General features: G+C 40.7%; 1 protein-coding gene across 1 annotated transcript in view; it reads left to right on the plus strand.

Annotated features, from left to right (window-relative positions):
* The window catches only part of PDSS2 (decaprenyl diphosphate synthase subunit 2), a 1,587,149-nt gene that overhangs the window by 1,297,749 nt on the left and 276,879 nt on the right, over positions 1–12,521 (plus strand). Inside the window, exon 5 of the mRNA XM_044069781.1 lies at positions 449–622. Coding sequence (XP_043925716.1) covers positions 449–622 — 174 coding nt within the window. The remainder of the gene's footprint in view (positions 1–448; positions 623–12,521) is intronic.

The following is a 12,521-nucleotide window of genomic DNA, read 5'->3' on the forward strand; positions in this document are numbered from 1 at the left end:
AAGTTTATTCTGTGCAGAAATGCTAGCATAGTGGGTCATCTTTTGTAGCAGTAAAGTCCACTGTGTTGTTAGGGAGTAGTGACTATGTAGTTCTGCTTGTGGAAATAGGACAATTCAGGCTAGATTAAGTTTCCACATCATTGCATTACTTGCACTAGAAAATGGTTGTAAAAAAAGAACAATAAAGTCAGAGCCCAAAGCAGCAAATGCTTTTTTCCTTTTAAACCAAATAAAGAAGTACACTCTTTCGAAATACTACTCCTGTATTATGCACAGTTTTAAAATACTACTCATGTATTATGATCAACTGTAAAAAGGTTTCCTGTACTATCATTTGTCACGAAAAGCCTTGTCAGTACTAGGAGGCCTTAAGTCGATACTAGGAAGCCTTAAGTTGACTTGGGTGTGAGTCTTAAAAATACATTGACATTATTTTTTTCTCTTGTAGAACAATAAAGTTACAGATGATACTGATTTGTCAGACTGGGAGGAGCGCACATTTCTGTCTCATGGATCCTTGTTAGCAAAAAGTTGCCAGTGTGCCATGGAACTAGCCAAACATGATGTTGACATCAAAACAATGGCATTTCAGTATGGAAAACACATGTCAATGAGTCACAAGGTATTCCTATTTATCTACATAGGTATGAGCATGTAAATGTTATAAAGGGCATGTAGAGATTGATGAAAAAAAGACAAAAGTACACCATAACCAGGTGTCATACATTCATTTGGGAAAGCTTGTCTCAAATAGCTAACTGGTATCAAAATCGTGGTCCGAAATTAAATGCCAAAAAATGCATTATTGAATCATTTGGAAAGTCTTCTATTGCAGGGAACTACTACATTAACAATACACCCCTAAGAGTTGACCTAGCTGTTTAGTATTTGGGAAATTATGTGAACAGTGACCTACATTTTGACCAGCATATGTCTATTGTTGTAAGAAAGTCCTTATGTATTGCATAGTTATTTAACAAAGGGATTGAATGTACTGCCCCTTTTGGCATGGATCTGTCCATACATGTGCAACAACTGGAATATCCACAGAGATAAGTTACTAAAAGGATACCAGACCTAAACGGCAAACAACATGGACCGACTCAAAGCCCTGTGCCTATACTCGGTATCCTACACATTGCTAAGATGTGGTCTGTGTCTAGCATACAAGGTATTCTCCAACCCATTACTGATGGATTTACTGCACATTAGCAAGTCAAATGGCATCATAAGTACTCAGTCTAGGGATGTAAACCTCTTCTGCAACATCAACAAAATGGTTTGGGAAGGACAGGTATATTCGCAGAGGATACTGCTGCTGTGGAACAGACTCCCCATCCACATTAAATAAAGTTCATCCCTCTCCATTTTCAAGCACAACTTAGATCTATGGATGGGAAACAGAAAATGTACCCCAGGACTACCTCTGTACTACTAATGGGCAGATGCAGCTCTTAAATGCTTTATCCCATGGCTGGATCCCCCCAAATTGTGTATTGTATGATTCCAGTTATTCTTATTAGGGGTGATATATAGTTATTGACCATGGAATGGGTAAGGCCAGTCTATAACCAAATGGGATAGGCTGTTTCAAGCACAAAAAGGGAAACTGACTAGGCTTAAAATGGCTGGCAGGGGCAGCTAGCCTAGTACTAGTATGAACCTATTTGTGGGAAATGGAAGAAATGGAAGTAAGCTCCTTGTATATCTATATTTTGAGAATGGGTCAGCTGCATGGCATAACTAGGCAGGATTATATGGACATCATTGTTGCATGTCTCTAGTTATTATTTTTTTTTTGTTTTTTTGCTTATATCTGTAGAAAAGGAGATTGTGCTGTGACTGTACCCTTGTATTATCAGTCCTTCACTTGTAGTACAAACTCCAATCATCTTGGCTGATGACACTATATAAGCAATAGACTGCTTCTTTTCAAATACAAATGAGTACACTTTGAGTTGCTGAATCTTTATTTAGCTTCATAAGAAACTCCTATATTACACAGTTTATTAACAAAGGGGATTGTGTCTAGATCTTGAGATGTTATTGCCCCCTTTCCTCAGCTCTCATTGAGCCACTAATTGAATATAATGACCCCTTTGGCACGTATTTGTCAAGTGTCAGGCCACTTGTGTTGTAATTACTGTACCCTTCCTGTTAAACCACTGACTTTCCTATCAAGGTTCTTGTTCTTGTCATCCCTCCTTTGAATTCCTACACTGACTTTGTGCATTCGCTCTTTCTGGGACAGCCAGTTGCCAGCAGTACTTTATAGTATCTCTGTTTAATGACCTGTATTCCGTACCCCACCTCACCCAGATGCTTCTTTGTGACTTTTTTTCCTGAATCCCTGAAAACAGTTTCTTGAGTTTAACATAGCGGATTGTAATTGGATCTCCAAACATAACCAGGTTGTTAAAAAAGTGGATGTGAAGCAATTTACCCCAAGAAAGAAGCTCAGGGATGAATTTCTTGACATTAATTTCAGGAATGGATAATAACACCTGCTTATGATAAGAGACCTCACGTGTGGGAAGGCTTGTCTCAAATAGCTAGCTGGTATCAAAATCAGTGTTTATTTGCGCCCCCACCTGAAATAAAAAAGACCACAGTGAAAAACTTCTCAAAAGCCGACTTCACACTTCTAAAAACTAGTGTGGTCTCTTTTAAGGCCCCTGAGCCGGTGGTAAACATTACTCAAACCGCTGAATCACTTACAAATGCCTTCTACCAGCACCTACAGGACTGCATGGATCAGGCAATCCCAAACAAAACTAAGACTCTTTGTACCAAAGGCAAGCGTCCAGTCTGGTGGACCCCAGCCATAAACAAGCTCTACAACAAAAGGAGGAAGCTACTACAAGATAGAGCAAAATCCTTGAAAGGTAAGACACCCTTGATCATTATAAGTAAAAAACTAAGAGCTCTCATAAAATCATCCAAGGCAAATTTTGAGAGAAAAATCGCCAAGGACTCAAAAGACAATCATAAGGCCTTCTTTAGCTATGTTAGAAACCTAGGAGGAAACTCCCAGATATGCTCAGAATTAGTTCAAAATGATGTGAAGATTACTGAACCTACACACATTGCCAGCATACTGGCTGACAGGTTCAGTGCTAACTTCTCCCCCCCCCCAAAAGGAGAGATATCTATACCAGAGGATTGTAGCCCCCCAAACATCTCTAACACCCAGGTGAGAACTGCTCTCTCCAAGGCAAAAAACACAGCATCCATGGGACCGGATGGTGTCCCCGGCTGTGTACTCCACGAACTCAATGAGGAATTAAACCCACAGTTAGGACAGCTGTTTAATCTTAGCCTCACCTCAGGATACGTACCCAAGGAGTGGCGCACGGCGACTGTGGTCCCACTTCACAAGGGCGGTGCCTCCACCGACCCTGGAAATTACCGTCCCATTAGCTTGACAAGCCTTACCTGCAAAGCCATGGAAAGGATCATAATGGAACTCATAAATAACGACATAGGGAACTTGCAGACCTTGGATCCAACCCAGTTTGGCTTTGTCAAAGGCAGATCATGCCTTTTAAACTTGGTTGACTTTTTCGAAACAGTCACCAAGGCCATTGATGAGGGTAAGGCAGTCCATACAGCCTACCTCGACCTGGCAAAGGCCTTCGACATAATACCCCACTCAGGTATCATCGAAAAACTCATCAGCTTGAATGTAAACCCATACATCACAAGATGGGTTGCAAACTGGCTAAGTGACAGAACCCACAGGGTCAGAGTAGCTGGCGCCATGTCAGACTCAAAGCTGGTCACAAGTGGTGTCCCACAAGGCTCAGTCCTGGGTCCACTCTTGTTCAGCATCTACTTCTCTGAAGTACAAGCAAACACAGGAGGGTTATGGCTGACAAAGTTTGCAGATGACTGCAAACTGGGCGCCATAGTCGAAAACACATCTGACACAGATATCCTTCAGAAGGGCCTCACAGAAACGGATAACTGGTGCCAGAGCCATGGCCTAAAGTTAAACGCCAAGAAATGCATAGTCATACCCTTCGGAAAAAACAAGGTTACCCCTAGCTACCATATAGGTGGCAATCCACTGAGCACAGAAGAAGTTATCAGGGATCTGGGGACCCAGGTTGACAGTAACCTTTCATTTGACACTCACGTTGCTAAAGTAGTTAGGAAGACCTTCTACATTGCCCACCTGATCATGAAAGGATTCACATCTAGATCAAGGGAGGTCATCGTTCCCCTGTACTCATCACTCATTAGACCTATGATTGAGTACAATGCCCCATTCGGAATGTATCTGACCCGACACCTGCAGCAGCTGGAAAGGCCCCAAAAGTTCCTCACCAAAAGGATAAAGGGCCTCAAAAATGTGTCTTATGCTGCCCGACTGAAAGAACTCCAACTCTGTTCAGTCGCATACCGCTTGCTCAGAGGTGACTTGTGCCTGACATACAAGGCCATGTCAAACCCAGATTTGATGAATATGCTTCACCTCAAAAAATCTAGATCCCTCAGAACCACAAGGGCGGGAGACTTAAACCTTGACATGGTTATTAATAGAACATGCTGGAGGGACAGATTCATCACCCAGAGACTCCCTATGCTGTGGAACAAAATCCCGGTACATGTGAGGCAGAGCACCTTGCTGGCCTTGTTCAAGAGGAATCTTGACCAATGGATGGGAGATCGCAGATATACCCCAGGGATTACTTCAGTGTCACTGCTTGACAGAGGCACAGCAAAATAATAGGCATAGTTTTCTTCAAACTAAAGGGGTGGCGAAAGCCACATAACTATGGGCTAGGCTTATAAATGCCCTTGAGCAGATAGCCTAGTATGAACCTATGAACCTAATATTACCATTTAAAAAATAAGAAGGTTCATTGGCAGCACAGTGTGTCAACAGTTTTTAAAATTCTGAGTTTGTTTCTCATGCTGTTCCTCCCTAGTTCTCAATGTCTTTGCTCATAGGTCAGGGACAAACCAAAAATAATTAGGGTCAGTGGCCCAAAATCAAACACAATTTTAAAATATTATTCTAATGCACTTAGAAAGTTAATAGAGGACAGGTTTACATCAGCATGTATTTCCTGAAGAATAAGAAGTATGAAATTGTAATATCTAGCATTATTGGCTCATTGTCATCCCAAGTGACTCACCACAAAATGAATAACTGTGCAAGGGACACAGCAAAATTATAAAAAAAAAAAAAAAAACCAGTTACGCTTTAGTTTGGGCCCTTCTATATTGCAGCTTTGAGTATGTTAAGAGTATTTAGGGAATGGATGAACTGTACATTGGCGCCCTGATTGGAGAACAAACGTTCTCCAGCAGGGTGTTAATCTACAGGTAATGGCCACTGAAAAACGAGTCTGCCTCTTCACTGCCGCACATTAAACTGCTGTGGAACCTGGACTGAAAGTAACCTAACAGCCACCATTATTTCTGCTTGCTAAGCAGCACTTTTGCTGTTTAGCAAGTGTAAAAAAAAATAAAAAAGTGTGTGTGTGTTTATGTCTCTGTGTGTGAGTGCATGCATGTAAGAGCAAGATTGATCGAGCCATTATTTTACACTCATAAAGTGAGTGTAAAAGTGAATGAAACATAAAAGAAAGTGTGTGTCTGTATGTTTTCTGTCTGCATGTGAGTGTATGCGTGCTTGCATGCATGAAAGTGGAAGTGTGTGTGTGTGTGTGTGTGTGTGTGTGTGTGTGTGTGTGTGTGTGTGTGTGTGTGTGTGTGTGTGTGTGTGTATGTTTCTGCCTGCGTGTGTGAGTGTATGCGTGCTTGCAGGCATGAACGTGGAAGTGTGTGTGTGTGTGTGTGTGTGTGTGTGTGTGTGTGTGTTTGTATGTTTCTGTCTGCGTGTGAGTGTATGCATGCTTGCACGTATGAAAGTGGAAGAGTGTGTGTGTGTGTGTGTGTGTGTGTGTGTGTGTGTGTGTGTGTGTGTGTGTGTGTGTGTGTGTGTGTGTGTGTGTGTGTGTGTGTGTGTGTGTGTGTGTGTGTGTGTGTGTGTGTGTGTGTGTGTGTTTGTGTATGTTTCTGTCTGCGTGTGTGAGTGTATGCGTTCTTGCCGGTATGAAAGTGGAAGCGTGTGTAAGTGAGAGAGGGAGAGAGAGAGAGTGAAAAGTGAGAGTGATCAAGCAGTGGCAGCAACAGCAGTTAAGATGTTTGCATACTTCTCATCCACTTAGCTCAATACATCGACATAAAGCCTAAAGTAAAGGGAGAACAAAGGCTCAAAACAAGACAATACTTTAAATATTTCTCTTATAAAATCACAAAGTCACTTGAATAACAGGATTTATATTAGCATTCACTTTCTGAAGTGCAAGTGTGTGTATGTATGAGAGAGAAATTGAGCTTGTTCAACCAATGGCAGCAGCAGTACAGAGGTTTGCATACCTCTCAACCTCTTAGCTCAATGGTTGGAGAAAGTCTAAAATAAAGGGGAAGCAAAGACTCGAAAATAGGAATAGATTTTAAATAGTGCTATTATAAAATTACAAAGTTGCTTAAATATCAGGATTTGTGTTAGCATGAATTTTCTGAAGGAAATAAAGTCAGAAATGCAAATGTATGTCATTATTTAGTGACTTCAACCCCAATGACTGTCAACAGACCATAAATTTTAGGAGTAAGGAACCAAAAAATGAAGTAAATATCTGGATATTTTTTAAAAATGTTATATTGTGGAAGTAAAATACTTCCTCCAACACCTTTTACATATATTACAGCAAGTTTGAAACATTAAGCATAGTAACTATTTTACTTCAAAAATATATTTAAAAAATGGTATAGCAATAAAAAAAAAAATAGGTAAAACACAACAGTAATGTCCTCCCAAGTGTGTGTTCTGTGTAAATAAAATCTTTCCAGGGGTGTAGAGGCAGGTGTTTTTTACACAGTAGCACATACCCTGCTGGGCATTATTGCTTGCTTGGGGCAAACCTTACATCAGTACCCTGACTGGAGAATGAGCGTTCTCCAGCACAGTATTAATGTACAAGTAATGCCTGCCAAAAAATGAATCTGCTGCTTCACAGCAGCATATCAAGCTGCTGTGGAGCTTGGACTGAGAATGGCCGGAAAATGTCCGCAATGATTTTACACTTGCTAAGCAGTGCTTTTGCTGTTTACTGAGTGTAAAATGTAAACAAAAAAGAAGCCAACAAAACACATTAACACACACTCTGTCTGGCATTATTGCTTGCTTAAAGATGCAAGTTGCTTCCCAGTGCAGTTCTGCTGTGACCGTTATCTGTGGAACAGAGCAAGGTTCTCTTTGTTTTATATCAGCAGAATTCTTATGTATGAAACTGGCTTTAACAAGGTTATTTTTCTCTTGTTTTGAAACATAGTCAGAAGACTCTGTGTATTACACAAATAGGTGTTGTTTTACAACAGTACCCCCCCCCCCCGATGCGCAGTAGCAAGGTCCGCCCAAACCCAGCCCAAGACCCAGTACATGGTCTTATAATAGTCTTATTTATGGTAAAATATTACTTTTTTCCCCTCACTTTTTCCCTGCTACTTAAATATATCAAGTCCACGCTTGCACTACTTTGAGCAAAAGGGTAAACTACGATTAGACAATGAATATTCTTGATATCACCAACAAATCTGCATGGTATGTCTATCATGCTTCATCTGTATAGTACATCACAGCAACTAGGCATGTCAGTCACTCCGGCCATGCCCATTCCTGCACGAAACGAACAGGGGGGTGGGTATTGTTTTAAAACAATGCCCACAAATAATTATGTATACTTAAATGGCAGTCTGTTATTATTTTGCATAAATAGTTATGTATACTTAAATAGCAATCTAGTATTATTTTAAAGCAGTGCATTTATTTATTTTTTCTGTAACAAAGGAGAATGCTTACATTTAGATAAGATGTCATTTACCCTGCCTGTTAATGTTCAGAATTTCGTGTCATAAAGCAAACAGCAACCTGACATTATAATAAGAGGGCAACTGTATTACTTCATGGTAACAGTACAGAATGAGCTTTTATGTTCTTATTTGTAAATAAATTAGTATCTTGAAATCTCATTTGTATGAAGACTTCAGCACTTTGCATCTGTCGATGCCAGTTGATGATGTTTATTGTTGCATTTAGGAAGATAAAGTCCTAACTGAAATTAATAGCAGAATTTGGTGCAACCAGCTGTTGTATTTTACAGTACAGGATATTTGTTTGTTTTTCCTTATTATATCTTCATTACTTAGTGATAACAGCTTGCTGATAGTAGTATTATCTGTAACAAATAAAGAGATATGTCTTAATACCAGATTAGTTTTTTTTTTACATCGAACAATAGTGATTTTTTCCTTCTCCTTTTACCTTGGATTATAATTACTGATTTTTAAAAGTCACTACCAAAGTTACACAAATTGCAAAGCTTTTAATGTCTGTGTGGGATTTATGAAGAGAATGCGTAGTGTTGTCAGATAGCTACATGCATAGCAATTGCTGAATGTATGTAAAATCTTAAGTTATGTAAATGTCATACATCACAAACAGCATAGTGTACCACAGAAACAAGATCTATCGACTTTGTAAGTCCATTGACACAGTGCTGAATGGCTACCTAAACCACTAGTAACCCAGTTTTCAGCTAATGTCCCTAAGACTGGATGTCTGACTGAGATGAGACTTAAAATACTGACAGCCTCCAGTCTCCATTTAGCACAGTAATGCTTTCCCTGCATTTTGGTTAGGGTATATAAATATCTTATGAAGACATTTCAAACCACATATTCTAAAACACATGTTTAGGTAATCTATTCTGAATAAAAGGGACTGAGTAGCAATGTGTGGAAGCACTCATCTTTTTTAGTTCTCCTGTTGCATCATGTACAGGATAGCATTTAGTTGATAAACCTCTTAGGTTCTACTGTATGATTTCTCAGATGCTTTTTGCCTAACTATTGACCTCCATAAGAGAATTATGTAGGAACATTAATGAGTACGTAACGCTCATAATGTTAGGACCAAGTCACTGGTCATCGGTGCCCCCCCTTCCCCCTGAAAAAAGTGTGTGTGTGTGTGTTTGCGTATATACAAGATGAAAAATCGAGCAGCATACCAGCTGATGATATGCTGTGCCGTATAGGTTAATAGGTAGGTACTAGGCTATCGGCCCAAGGACCTACGTAAGCCTAGCCAACAAGGTTCCCTGGTTTACACCACCCAAGAAAGTTATTTTCCTGTGCCACTGTCGAGCAGAGACACAGAAGTGATCCCCAGGGTGTATTTCCTATTTCCCATCCCCTCATCAAGATTTTTTTTGAAGAGTGCTAATGAGGAACTTTGCTTGACATAGATGGGTAGCCTGTTCCAGAGTATGGAAAGTCTCTGGGACAGGAATCTATCCCTCCAGCATGTCCTGTTTATTGTGGTGACAAGGTTTAGGTCCCTAGAGGGTGTAGCTCAGAGGGATTGGGATTTCTTTAGGTGTAGCATGTCTAACAGCTCTGGGTTTGACATAGCTTTATATGTTAGGCAGAGATCACCTCGGAGTAGGCGATATGCTACAGAGTAAAGCTGGAGTTTTTGACACGGTCAGTGTAGGGCATTTGTTTGAGGCCAGTAATCCTCTTTGTGAGGTACTTCTGTGGCCTTTCCAGTTGTTGCAGATGTCTTGTGAGGTACATTCCAAAAGGGGCGTTGTACTCTATAATGGGTCTAAAGAGTGTTGAGTACAGGGGAACAATGACCTCTTTTTTCCTGGATGAGAACCTTTTTGTGATGAGGTATGCCACATAGAAGGACTTCCTGACTACTGTGGCGATGTGACTATCAAAGGAGAGACTACTGTCCACCTGGGTCCCAAGGTCTCTTATCACACATTCGGTGTTAAGTAGATTGCTGCCTATGTGGTAGTTCCTGGGTACAGAGTTTTTACCAAAGGGGGTGACACTGCACTTTTTGGCATTGAGCTCGAGGCCATGGCTCTGACTCCAGGCATCTGTCTCAGCGAGGCCCTTCTGTAGGATGTCCACATCATTTGGGGACTTGACTATGGCTCCTAGTTTGCAGTCATCTGCAAACTTCGTTAGCCAGAGGCCTTCTGTGTTAGCATGTACTTCAAAGAAGTAGATACCAAACAGGAGAGGTCCCAGGACTGAACCCTGTGGTACTCCACTTGTCACTGGTTTGAGGTCAGATGTGGAGTGTGCAACTTTTATGGTGTAGGTTCTGTCAGTGAGCCAGTTGGCAACCCATCTTGTGACGTAGGGATTTATACCTAGTTTAGTGAGTTTAGCTATAATTCCAGAATGGGGGATGGTGTCAAAAGCCTTGGCGAGGTCAAGATAGGCTGTGTGTACCACTTTACCCTTCTCTACGGCTTTGGTGACTGCTTCAAAGAAGTCGATCAGGTTCAGGAGGCATGATCTGCCTTTCACAAACCCGAACTGGGTGGGATCCAGAGTTTGGAGGTTACCAATGTTTTTGTTTATGAGGTCCATGATGATACGTTCCATGGCCTTGCAGATCAGACTCGTCAGGCTAATAGGGCGATAGTTCCCGGAATCAGTGGTGGCTCCCCCTTTGTGGAGTGGGATAACTGTTGCTGTGCGCCATTCAGTGGGCACAAAGCCTGATGCGAGGCTATTATTGAACATGGTGCTTAAGTGGGGAGCCAGTTCATTCTGAAGTTCATGTAAAACGCAGCCTGGGATGTTGTCCAGTCCCATGGATGCTGTGTTTTTGGCTTTAGAGAGTGCAGCTTTTACTTGAGTAGTTGTGATTACAGGGACTCTGCATTCTTCCTGTATAGATATGGGCCCTTTAGGGGGTGGGGGGGTAAAGTTAGCACTGAAACTTTCTGCCAGGATGTTGGCAATATCAGTTGATTCTGTAATTTTCGTGCCGTTGTGCTATAACTCAGAGCAGATCTGGGTGTTGCCATCGAGATTCTTGACATAGCTATAGAATGCTTTGTGGTTGTCCTTAGAATTAGTGGCGATTTTGTTTTTGTAGCTAGCTTTGGAAGATCTTATAAGGGATCTCAACTTCTTACTGAGGCTGACCAGGGAGCTCCTCCACTCATGGGATTTTACTCTCTTTTGCAACAGTTTCGTCCTTCTGTTGTACAGTTTGTTTATGACAGGGGACCACCAGATTGGGTTCCTTTTTTGGAGGATAGTGTCTTGGTTCTCTTTGGGGTAGCACAAGCCATGACCTCGTGTAAGTGCCTATAGAGTGCATTTGTGTAGGATTCAGCAGTTTTAACTGTATTGTCCATCTGCATGGGTGTCATGAAGTTCACCACTTCTGTCTTAAGAAGCATGAAGTTGGCTTTGGAGAATTTTTTTTATGTATAATGTATGTTGCAAAATGTGTAAATACATGTTAAAGTGGCAGTAAGTGATGTACTGCATATTCCAGAAGCGTGTGTGTTGCTTGTATGCCTTTGTGTGATTTTGCTCCTACAAGAAACAGTGTGTTTGATACAGGCAAAAGCAACCAACTTAAGCAAACCATAAAATTAATTTAAACAAAATAGTGGGAGGGGCTTACTCCACTACCTACTGTAGACAAAATTCTAATCTACAGTTGAATGTCCCCAAGAAATCTATTTACCATTAAAAATATACTTTTGCAGGGTACTTGCCTATTCCAGGGTGTAAATCTCCAGCATTATTGTTTTAAAACTAAGTTAAGCTGCACCAAGGATTTCCATGTCATAACTAGAACTTTCTTGGTTACTAATAGCATCAGGAGGGTAAGTCTTCTTTCATGCTTACCGTATCCTTCCCTTGGTATCCACCCTAGTTAAAAGATTTCAGTGATAATCTCAGTTTTGCCAGGCCATATTGCTTCCAGTATTCCTTCTAAATCTCTCTCGTAAGTTTGCAACATATTACAAGCACAAAATATGCATACACAAGTACCCTTTTGACCTGATTTGCTGCACAAGCAGTTCCCATTTAGCCTAGAAAGGATTCTGGGAAATGTGGTTAGGGTATAGAAATATTTTATGAAGAAACTTCAAACTAGTATTTTAAACTCATGTTTAGTTACCAAATATGTTTGCCTCCTGTCTTTTTGGGTCAAATGAGTTTCCAGCACAGTTTCTAAAGCATGAATCACTGATTTCCTTCCAGAATTTATGGGTAAAATTAGTTTTTTATACATATCTATTTAACAAATCTTTAATGTGTGGCATTTTCTGATCTCATGTTCATAAGGAGTTTCTTTGTTTAACTGATGAACCACTTTACTCTATTGATCAGAGTGCTTCCCCTTCCCCAGATGACATTTATCCATAAGTATTTGGTAGTTCACTACCCGTTGGTTTACAACCAGCTGCTTCCAGAACTTGACTTCATGATGTCTGTGTAACCAAATAGCTGAAGTTCCCACCCTGGAATTTCTTGTCGGTGACAGAAATATTGATAACTTTTCAGAAGGAACACTTGAGCACATTCTGAGCCTACTTAAGCTTAGATGATAATTACCAAAAAGGAAGCATATCAAGCAGGGAATCTGAGAGTCTTGCCGTAACAAGATAATAGGG

Source organism: Protopterus annectens, chromosome 1.part0, assembly GCF_019279795.1.
Source record: "Protopterus annectens isolate FY-2018-M chromosome 1.part0, PAN1.0, whole genome shotgun sequence".
NCBI lineage: Eukaryota > Metazoa > Chordata > Ceratodontiformes > Protopteridae > Protopterus > Protopterus annectens.